Below are 11,336 nucleotides of genomic sequence, written 5' to 3' on the forward strand. Positions count from 1 at the left end.
TATACTCTAATTAAGGTCACCTTTTTTTTTGAGGAACTCTAATTATGGTCATCTCTTCTCTGTGGAGAATTTGGGCCATGGGCCATGTGGGCCAGACGGGACAGCCAGGTTCACCTGACCGGCCCGCGTCGCTGGTTGGACGAGCAGTACTACTCGAGGGCTTTGTTTTTCTTGCGGGAACACGCATCATCGAGCCCTCAAAAAAACGCATCATCGACTTATTTGAATAATCCCACATCGCCTTTGCAAGTGAGCAGAGGCGGATCGTAAAGCAATATAATCAGACGCAGGGTCACCGTTCAAGACATACCTTTCTCGACCTCTTGGCTAAGATCAAGTGTAGTATCTGTTCTTATCAGTTTAATATCTGATATGTGAACCTACGGGTTCATGAGATATTAAGTTATTTTTTATGGGAGAGAATTTATCCGTGTAGCTCGCTACATGGATGGTTTTCATGCGCCGGCCAAGCGTTGCACTAGTGCTTGGAACAGGCGCACCCCAACCAAAACAAAGATTACAATCTTGACCTTGGTTAAGTCCATAGCGCTTGCGTTCATTATATTCTGGGAGTAGAAGATTGATTGGGAGGGAATTTAGAAAGACTGACGAGAGAAAGAAGACCCAAAGGGCAACCCCGGAGTCCCTATAACAAATTGTAGGCCACAGTCTTATTTGCACTGTCCAGACCGCCATGGCTACTGCAGCGTTGCTTCAGGGTTCAGAGACCAGCGTGAAGTACCCGTGTAGAAGAGGGACATGTCCTCGCAGTCAGTCACGCCCCCCTCTCAAGTACGCTAGCCCCTTCCATTGCACCGGAGCTCCGTGTCATATGTCTGGAGCGAGACGCCCGTTGAGTCCAGCTCGCTTGCTTTGCTGCGCCCGGCCGCAACCTCTGCCGGCCGGTACCCGCGCCACCACGCATGGACGATGGAACTAGTTCTTGAGCGCACCATTCTTTTATCACAGCACTCCCGTTCCGTTCCTGCTCCGTCACACCCGCCGCATGTCGGCTCGGCTCGGCGTCCCGTCCACCCACGCTAGGTGGGCTTGCTCCGCTTCTTCTTTCTTGCGATCCAGCGTGGATCCATCCTTTTTTGACTGGGAATGTAAGATGATGATGGATTTTATATGCCCGGGCATGTTGGTCGTGGTTCAGTGTAAGAGACAAAAGATAGGATGCCACACGAAAACTGCACTGTATTGATCAGCACGAACGCGCAGCTCCATCGTGGCTAACCAGCTCCCGAAGGACCAGCTCATTAGCCGAAGACTAGCTAGGGAGATTCTGTTACACTGTAGTATACGACGGCTGCAGCAATGCAGTCAGCTTGGTTCACATTCACATTGTTTCCTTGGTCTGTAATATCCATCGCACATCTGCGCAAGAGCTCATCATCGTACGGCCGCAGCCCAGTGTGGAGCGGGACGCTCGAACCCAGCTTGCTTTGCTGCATCCGGCCGCAGCCTCTCGTCTGTACTCGCGCCTCCCCTCACCGCCACTGGTTCTACAGCGGCTCACCATTTTTTATCACAACTCTTTCGTTCCATCTACACGTCCGCTCGGCGCATGTGTAGGTTTCTGCTCCGGTTTTCCTTGGTTCCGATCCAGCGTGCATCGGTTCTTTGACTGGGCATCATATTATAAGGTGATGGATGGTTGGATTTATCTGCCACTACTTGGCACTAGTTTTACTCGGCCTTTTGTGTGGATCTTCCCGATGGTACCGTGCTCGGAAAGAGCGGCCGTTTGGCACGTGAACCTACAAAGCTCGCCACAGATCCCAATTGAATCTCACTTTGTCGATGAGAAAAAAATATAGGCCTTCTTTGGTTTCGAGGAATTTTGTAGGAATTTTATAGAGTAGGATTTTTATAGGAAAAATTCCTATAGAGCTCTTTGGTTTGTAGGAATAAAATCCTATTCCTATGGAGAAACTCTTCCTATCCTTCACATTTCATAGGAAAATAAACATTAGCCTAAACTCGATGAAAAAAAATCATATAATGTGAAACAAAGGACATCTCCTTTCCTACTCCTACTCATAGGATTTGAGATGCATGTCATCTTATTTCCTATGATTTTTTTTATTCCTATAATTTTTCTACTCTATGAACCAAATGAGGCCATCCTCTGGACAAAAGTACGATTCCCACATCATCATTAGAAACCAAGCATGATGGATGGCCTCGCTATCTACCATACGGAGAGAAAGCACGGGGAATTTGTTGGTAAATATGAATGACAAGTTCCTGAAAAGTGATGCTTTCTTTTCTTTTCATAGTATAAACTTTGAAACATCCTTGCAAAAAAAAGTAAACTCTGAAACAAGAAATTAAGCTCACATTTTCGCAGTTTCAAGTGTATAGGGGAAACAAAAAGAAGGGTTGGAACCTAAGTCTTATTTACCCATGCAGGTGCCCGTTCGCAATGGCTTTGTCGGCATTGATATCAATCTATTCTTTGAAGGTTCTTCGCTTAGGACGAACATCTGATTTTAAGTTAGTGGCCAGGTCATGGACACGACGGGCGATGGTAATGCCGCTGATTTTTGTGTGCAACACGGGCTTGGGGTTGTTCCGATCAGTGGCGAAGCCACGTACAAGCTTTTTGGTGAAACTAGCGTATAGGTGTAGAAATATTGGAATAAATTTGTGTAAATTCATACATTTGACCACACAACTTCATATTGACTACACAAGACAATATTTCTGGCACCGCCACTGGTTCTGATGATGTGCATTGAGTTTGCGTGCGCGTATGCTACCTCGGTCGTATGGGCGTCGTGCTATGTAACAGATGGTCGTGTGCTTATCTTATATTTGTCTCAAATTAACCGGACAACTCTCTCAATATATTCATGTAGTGCAATGGTATAGTCCCGGTCTCACTTGTCAGTTTCAGCATTTTTTATAGGGTACATTTTGTTTGAGGGGTAGAACTAGTCTTTATTCATCAAAATTCACAACATGTAGGATACGGTTTAGATCATGGAATTGGCCAAATCAGAAATGGCGTCCCGGATCTAGAGACAAAGAAAATGTAGCTAAACTATGAGCTTCTACATTCACTTCCCTACGCTCAAAAGTAAAAAGACATTGAAATTGTTCTGCCTGAAGGCGAATCTCGCTAATGATTGCACCATATCTCCCTCGAGCATTCTTGTTGATATCTGAGATAACCTGTCTTTAGTCCGATGCCACAATGAAGCTCTGTGGATGCAAGTCCTCGGCTAACGCCAATGCCACACGACATGCGATCGCTTCAAGGGTGGCTGGATCATCAAGACCTTGGATCACCAATGATGAACTTGCTGAGAAATTCCCTTGTCTATCCCTGCAGACTGCCGCAGCTGTTCCTCTTCTACCCGAACAAACTCCCGCGTCCACATGGATCTTTGCAAAACCCGGTGGCTGTATTCTTGGTGATCGTCTTGGTCCTCTTGCGGAAGGTGCATGCGCTGCTGGGCGACTTTCCTTGCACATGTCAAGCTCAGATATAAATCTTTTGATATAGGGTACGGTTGGATCATCATATTTCGCAAGCCCATCTACGCGCATGTGGGCGGGCGTCGGACGGAAGCCCGATCCGAAGCCCGAAGCGGTAGAAGCACGGAGGGGAGCCAGGTCGCGGGCTTCCGTTGGGTCACCGCAATCGCTGGAGAGTGGTTGAGAGTTAAGAGACAGCGACAGCGCATCTCGCCATCACAGACTTCCTTCCGCCATCCCTTCAAAAAAAACCCAAACCCAAACCGAAGCAGAAAATAATATCTGCGTCCGCCGAAGACTTCCAGCTCGGCGACCAAGCCCCAACCCCATGGTGGGATCGCAAGATCAAGAAAGGCGCCCCGCTTTACGCCCCCGCCCCCGCCGATGCCCTCCCGCCAGCCCCCGCTCCCCTCCCCCGCCCCTCTCTTCTCCCCCCGCGCCCACGCCCACGCCCACGACCGCCAGCTCCGCCGCCTCCACTCCGCGGCCGTCGCCGCCTCGGCCGCCGCCGGCGCGCTCGTAGCCGTCGCCATGGCGCTCGCCCTGCTGCTGCTCTGGCTCCGCCGCAGGAGGGCGCGCCGGAGGGAGAAGGCCAAGGAGGGGAAAGACGGGGCGCTGGAGCGGCTGTCGTACCGCAAGCTGCGGCGCGCCACGGGGGCCTTCGCGCCGGGGGGCAAGCTCGGGCAGGGCGGCTTCGGCCCCGTGTTCCGCGGGGTCCTCCCGCCCCCCCGCGGTACCGGCGGGGCGTGCGGCCGGCCCGTCGCCGTCAAGGTCATGGACGCCGCCGGGTCGCTCCAGGGCGAGCGCGAGTTCCACAACGAGATCGCCGTCGCCTCCCACATCCGCGCCGCCGCCGAAAAGGCCGCGTCTTCCCCCGGCCCCGCAGCAGACGACGTCGAGGGCAAGGCGGCGGCACCGGCGTCGGCGGCGTCGGCGCGCGACTCCATACTGCTCCCGTTCGCCTACTCGATGCCGAGGCGGGGGGAGGGGCGGGCGCGCCGGATGATGCTGGTCTACGACCTCATGCCCGGCGGCTCCCTGCAGGACGCGCTGCTCGGCCGCCGCTGCCCCGAGCTGGTGGCCGGGTGGCCGCGCCGGCTCGCCGTGGCGCGCGACGTCGCCGCCGCGCTCCACTACCTCCACTGCGTGCTCAAGCCGCCCGTCGTGCACGGGGACGTCAAGCCCAGCAACGTCCTGCTCGACGCCGGCCTCCGCGCCCGCCTCGCCGACTTCGGCCTCGCGCGCGTCAACTCCGACCCCGACCCGGACGACAAGCTGGAGAGCGGCGCGATTGCGGAGGGCACTGATGCGAATGAGAACGCTCTCGATGGGGGGTGCGACGATGACGTCTCTGTTGTGGCGGAGAGCACGGTCACCACGACGGTAGATGGGGAAGTGAACGTCGCCCCCAAGTCGCCGGAGGTTGACGACGGCGGCGGCGGCGGATTCACGCTGCCGTCGCCGGACGAGGCTGCATCCACTTCCGGGTTTGACCAGACCAGTCTCGACAGTGGTCTGAACAGCCGCAGCTGCAATGGTGTCGGTTCACGCACCGGCGGCGCGTCGGGGACCGGGAGCGACTGGTGGTGGCGGCAGGACAATGCCGGACCCAGCCATGGCGGTGTAAAGGATTATGTGATGGAGTGGATCAGATCGGAGATCAAGAAGGAGCGCCCCAAAAATGATTGGATTGCAGGGGCAGCTGCAACCAACCCGGGGACAGAGAGGAAGAAGCAAAAGCGCAGAGCACGCGAGTGGTGGCGCGAGGAGTACACCGATGAGCTTGCAAAGAAGCAGAAACGCAGGGCGCTTGCCAAATCGAGGAGCCAGCAGGCCGGGCTGCAATGGTGGGAGCGTGATATCGATGATGACTTGGACGGCAAGGGGCGGTCCAAGTGGAGTGTGGTGAAGAGCTGGAGCCGAAGAAGCAGCAGCAGCGCTAGCAATGGCAATGGCACTGGCAATGTCAATGGGAGCATCAACTGGTGGGTCAATGGCGCGAGAAGCAGCCGTGATTGGGCAAGTGGGGACTTCGTGCCCAAGAGCGGAGGCGCGGTGAGCAGCACGCCGAGCATGCGTGGCACCGTGTGCTATGTCGCTCCGGAGTACGGTGGCGGCGGTCCTTTGTCCGAGAGATGTGACATCTATAGCTATGGTGTCCTGCTACTGGTTCTTATCTCTGGCCGCCGGCCATTGCAAGTGTCGGCCTCACCCATGTCGGAGTTCGAGAAGGCGAGCCTCATATCGTGGGCAAAGCACCTCGCGCGCGTGAGTCGCCTTATCGATCTCATCGACCCGGCCTTGAAAGATGTTAACCAGGAGGAGGCACTGCTCTGCATCACCGTCGCGCTCCTCTGCATACAGAGGGCCCCTGCTCGCCGGCCATCAAGCGAAGAGTTGCTCCGGTTGCTCTCCGGCGAGGGAGAGCCGCCTCACCTCCCGCTAGAGTTCTCGCCGTCCCCACCCGGTGGGTTCCATTACAAATCCCGGAAGAAAGTTCGGTGAGTTTGTTTTAGGTTCTTGCTTAGATGCAAAGGGTTCTGTTAACCACCTAACCTTGTGCCCTGAGATATGTTTATCGTTCCGTCCGGTACACGTTCTAGTCTACGCCTTTGTCACTTGCTAATAATTATGTATAAAGCTCTCCGTGGAGGAAAGAAAAAGGTGATGGCAAATCTTAAATTGACATTTGACAAGAACTGTCTTGCACTCTTACTCACATGCGCAATCATAGGCGCTTAGTCAGCATGATTTGATACTAAATAGATGACCTGAGTTGAGTAACCATGTGGTAGGGGATGTCTGCCTTTTGTGCCGGCGCCTCTTCAGGCATCACTTCTGGGCAAGTTTAGAATTGTAGTGCTTTACAGGGGGGGCCTGGATCCTGGTGCTCTCCTGGGAAAAACCTCGTGTTGGCCTGCTGTGGAGAGTCCATGGCCAACTTTTTATGATGGATCCAAGCTTTTGATGATCACATGTGCTTTTCTGCTCCTTTTCGTATCGAGGTGGTACTGTCACTTTTGAGTGCCTAGTCCATTCTGCCCGTGTTGCTACTGCTGCTTTAGAATCTCAGAGTCAACAGGGCCATTATGCTCCCTTGAAAGGGGTTAATTGGACTGGACGCCTCACTCACCTGGTCTTGCCAATGTGCTCCATTTTGACACACTGAACTGACATGTTAGTTGTCCTGAACCTGATGTTGGTAATCTTAGAGTAGAATCTGTGCACTGTTTGGTGCGAGTGGTAGGCGGCCTGTCAAAATTGGGGCAATGCTAAGTCTGCATTGTAGCGATTCAATAGGCCGTACTTTTTTGCTTAAGAAAATGGCTACGTAAAGTACTACTATACCAACTGATAGCTAACCACCTGATTACTTGTACCCTTCTGTTCTTAATGCATGAAAGCGTACCGTATTATTTTTCACCCTGTGGTATAAGTCATTGGTAGATAGTACTGAAATGGTTCAATCATCCAGTTATTTCACAAAATACAGGGGCATGTCTCCCGGCTGACTTTGGTAACTCTTAGTTTGGCTCTCCCAAGTTTACTGGCCTACAAATCAAACTTATTCACCACAAATAATTTTAGTTTACATTGATTTTTTTTTTTGAAACTAGAGTTTACATTGATTTTAAATGCAACATCCGATGTAAATCTGTAAAGACGAAAGATAACAAAACCCCATCCTTTTGGTTATCTGTAAATCAGGATTTTAGAGTGGTATAGAAAAATAACAGGTATCTACACACATTTGTTCCTCTTCCTTTCTCGCGACCAGCATACTCATGGTTAGTTGCCAACCCAGCATATTCATGTAATCAGGACAACCCTTGCTGGGGAGCAAGTAGCTGGAAGGTGGCCTTCCATAGATTTGAGAATGACCTTTTAGTTCCCAACTGCCAACATAAATTTAAGGGCAAATCTGTCTTGTGGTACCCATTCTTATGATGCACATCCACCCTGGATCTTCCCAGTTTGCTTTCTCATTTGTTATTGCCCGACAGCGACACGGCACCTTATGAGGCGTCAGCTCAACAAGAGTGGACTTTTACCTCATTGGCTAACCAAAAGAAAGTTGGAATTTGGTGACTAACCATGTATGTTTTCAGCAACTAAACAAACATATTGCTGCTGGCAGTATGCACCGACTGGCAGATCCTTTGAAGTGGCAATGCATAAAGAATATCGACACTGGTTGCGACGGGTTACAAGCAGGAAAACGGTATGTTGGCTTTGCGTCGACGCTGCATATTGTTGCTTCAGTCCTTTTTTTAGGGATGTTGCTTCAGTCTTCTTTTGTCTAGCCAGCGTGCATCCTTTCTTTCACTGGTTGGATCTTCAGATTTTGCTTGGATCTTCAGGTTCTGCTTGGATCTTAGATAGATTGGACTTCTTCCATGTGAGAGAGGAATCAGGGTGCTTTTGTACTTGTTTACAGCACAGAGTCGTTGGCACGTGAAGCTACGAATCTCACATCAGTTTCTTTATATCATCTGAACCTCAGCTTGTTGTCTGAAAGAAAACAATGTTACTCTGGGAATTGGGAATCTCAGGTTTTTTTTTGAGAAAAATTGGGAATCTCAGTTTTTTTTACAAAGAATGCTTTATTTAATCTCACTTAGTCCTTTATTTTTGAACAAGGGAACCTCTGTTGTTCTAGGAGAAAGAAAATCTCGGTTTTTTTTGCCTAATCTGGTGCGCCAGCTAAGAAGTAGTAGCCCAATTCGTCCAAGCCGAACAAACTGGGCCATCGATGCCTGTGGGGCCCGACCTTGTTCACGGGCTTCTTGGAATAGCCCAAACGGAAAGAAACGAACGCAGCTAACTCTTTGGGTGGAATAGTCCCGTACTGCTTTGCGCTTGAGCGAAGGCGGTTTGCAGGGCAATAAAAGGGGACACAAGGCCACGGTTTAAAGCATACCTTTCTCGGCCTCTTGGCTAAGATCAAGTGTAGTATCTGTTCTTATCAGTTTAATATCTGATACATGAATCTACGGATCCATGAGATATATTAAGTTAATTTTTTGTGGGGAGGGTTTAGTGGCTTGCTGCTGAGCCCTCAAGCGTTGCCTGGGCGTTGCACTATAGCTTGGGCAGACGCACCCCAACCAAACCAAAATCAAATAAATTACTCCTGTAAACAAATACAATATGTTTTAGGTCACCCACCCAAATTATTATGTAACTTTCTTCCTGCAGAAAATATATTGCAGTTGTTTGATAAGCACATATTTTACGGGACAATGCAGCTGTTTGATAGTTTCTAGCATATATTTTGTAGGCTACAAATGTTGATTGAACGGAGAAAAAACATAGTGGACTGGTATTAAGTATTTGATTGAAGAATTCGATAGATGTGCACAAAGATTATAAATCACAGGGGAGAAGTCTTTCATCAATCCACAAGCAATCGGATGACTTACATCACCATCATTCTATACACAACAATATCTTATGGATTGAACATGCCTGGTTCACCAACAACCTGAAAATACCTAAAGGTTGGCCAAAAAATTAGCAAAAAAGTTAACATCAAGCATTTGAGATCACAAAATTAAATGGCATGAACTTTGCCATCATGTGAAAAAAGCAAGAGGATATATATACGACTATGAGGTGTACACATAAACTAAAAAAAAGTCCCCTCAACATTCAACATCATAAGAGAATCTCCAATGAATGATGTAGATGTAAAAATAACTAAGTTCGCATCTCCGAGGCCTAAAAATCCACCGCCAACAAATGATGTAGATTCAAAAAAGATTTACATCATCACCTCCCAGAGATGTAAACGGTTGGTCGTGTGCCAACTGTCCAACTGCCTTCATTCGGCTTTCGCCCGTCGCCCGCTACCGCCATGGCTGCCGCTGATGACCCCGTCGTGTCCTTCGGCACCACCACCGCTGGTCTGACCCACCTCGTCGCAGCCGCCGTCGGCGTGACCACGGTCCCCAATCCAGCCTTTGCCTCCATGCCGTTGCCGCCATGCTGCCGCATCGGATTCACCCCACCTTGGCCGGTCGCCGTCGCGCCGGAGCCGCTTGCGAAGAAGTAGCAGGCCGTCAAGCCACGCGGTGGAGGCGTGAAGTGGCCGACGTTGCGAGGGCGCAACCCGACGGCGAACCAACCTCGGCTGGCCAAAATTTCGAAGCCGGACGCGGCTGCGGTGCGCGATTGGCTTCCGCCTGCGGTCGTGGCTTCCTCCTCCGACCCAAGAAGCCCTCCTCCACCATCGCCGGCCATGGAGGATGACGTGGTCACGCCGATGGCCACCACATCCAATGTATTTGACGAAATGTCCCAAAGGTAAAATTTTTTTTGATGATGATCAAAACGTCAACAAAGAAGCCATTGACGATGATCATACCACCGTCGTCAATGTCACTAGTGACAATGGAGAGGATGAAAATTGAGTGCTTTTGATGTTTATGTGCATTTCAATTTGTTGGACCATGAACTTTATTTTAGACAATGCACTTTTGGTTGTAGGATTTCAAACTATGAATGTTGATGAACTTGCGTTGATGGAAATTTGATTCAAATTGCTATTCCAGTGTTGAAATGTGGCTGCACATTGGTTGTACAGTGGCTGTACAGCAACCGCGAGTCCGGACGCAGGTTTTTTACATCTCCATTTTGCATTATCTGTTGGAGTTGCACTCTACATTTCCAATATACATCATATGTTGGAGTTGGCTCTTTTTTAAAGATGTAAAATACACTTTTTAGAGATGTAAATTATATCTTCAAATTTGCATCATCTATTGAAGCTCCAACAATGATAGAACTTTAGAGAATACTAAAGTTTAACATAATTTACTCCTGGTTTTACTTTTCTTGAAAATACATCTTTCAACGTTAAGACAGTAATCCAAGTGAGTGCAAGTCTATTTTTCTAATTTTTTTAAAAGGGAATATATTTATATTACGAAGATATCAATTACACCCAGCCTATGCATCTACAAGATATCAAAAGACATTCAGGATGCACGCAACCAAGAACAAAATAAAAAAATAGAGAAATATAAAAACAAAGACCCCGTCGCAGTGATGAAACACTCGCAACATCAACACTCTAACCACAACCAGAGAAAACACTCAGACTGAAATGAGGTTCTCCAAAAGCGACGTCTCCAAGAAAGAAAACAATGCACAAGCGTTGTCATTGTCCGATCAAGGATCTTGAGTTTTATTGGTCTTTCTCCCAGTAAATCACGGCTCGGTACTCAAGAGCAACACCAAAAATGCTTTCCACCTGTGTTGCCGCCCCCTCCTGCCAAGGCCGCTGCTGTAAGTACTCAACACCCGACACACAAGAAAAACCTGTGCAGCAAGTCTTCATCTTATTAGCCAAAACTCCTCTTCGCCATTACAAGCCTCGTATTGCAGTCGCCATGACTTTCTTCACCACTGTCAATGCATGAAAATCTATACTTAGACGTGTCCCATGGCACCGGCAAGATAGCAAAGCTTCACGCCATGCCCTCATGAAGCCTCTCTGACCGAAGATACAGGGCCCCCGAACGGATCAATTCCGATCTAAAATTCCAGTAGTGCCATGCGCAAATAGCTAAGATCTCCAAGAGGAAGAGCGAAACTCGTCAGCGTCCAAATCGAGGAGGCCGAAATGAAGCAGATCGACAAATTGGAACTCGAAGAACAGCAAGGCCAACTACCTTTATTCAAGCCGAGCCAGCAGCCCCCACACCACTAGCCGGCTGTAGAGGAGAAGATGAACCAGAACGCCGCCAACCTTGCTGGATCCGGCGGAGATCAGGCCCAAAAAGACCTGTGCCGCCGCCCCCCTTGGACAGCAGGCTGGCTGGCCAAAGCACGCAGCGGCCGCC

The 11,336-nt window shown here is 49.7% G+C and overlaps 1 protein-coding gene and 2 non-coding genes across 3 annotated transcripts; all 3 read left to right on the forward strand.

The window, feature by feature from the left end:
• The first annotated feature begins 306 nt into the window (after positions 1–306).
• On the forward strand, positions 307–505 carry LOC125526232 (U2 spliceosomal RNA). Its single transcript, XR_007291641.2, has one exon. It is a non-coding gene; the product is annotated as a U2 spliceosomal RNA (small nuclear RNA).
• Positions 506–3,759: 3,254 nt separating this feature from the next.
• Positions 3,760–6,188, forward strand: LOC125528992 (receptor-like serine/threonine-protein kinase At2g45590). The gene has a single exon (XM_048693405.2). The coding sequence runs from the start codon at positions 3,874–3,876 to the stop codon at positions 5,992–5,994; it is 2,121 nt and encodes a 706-aa protein (XP_048549362.2). The 5' UTR covers positions 3,760–3,873; the 3' UTR covers positions 5,995–6,188.
• A 2,218-nt stretch (positions 6,189–8,406) lies between these two features.
• LOC147961842 (U2 spliceosomal RNA) lies at positions 8,407–8,597 on the forward strand. The gene has a single exon (XR_015612450.1). It is a non-coding gene; the product is annotated as a U2 spliceosomal RNA (small nuclear RNA).
• Positions 8,598–11,336: the final 2,739 nt, after the last annotated feature.

This window comes from Triticum urartu, chromosome 7A (assembly GCF_056163025.1).
Source record: "Triticum urartu cultivar PI428250 chromosome 7A, HENAU_Tu73, whole genome shotgun sequence".
Lineage (NCBI taxonomy): Eukaryota > Viridiplantae > Streptophyta > Magnoliopsida > Poales > Poaceae > Triticum > Triticum urartu.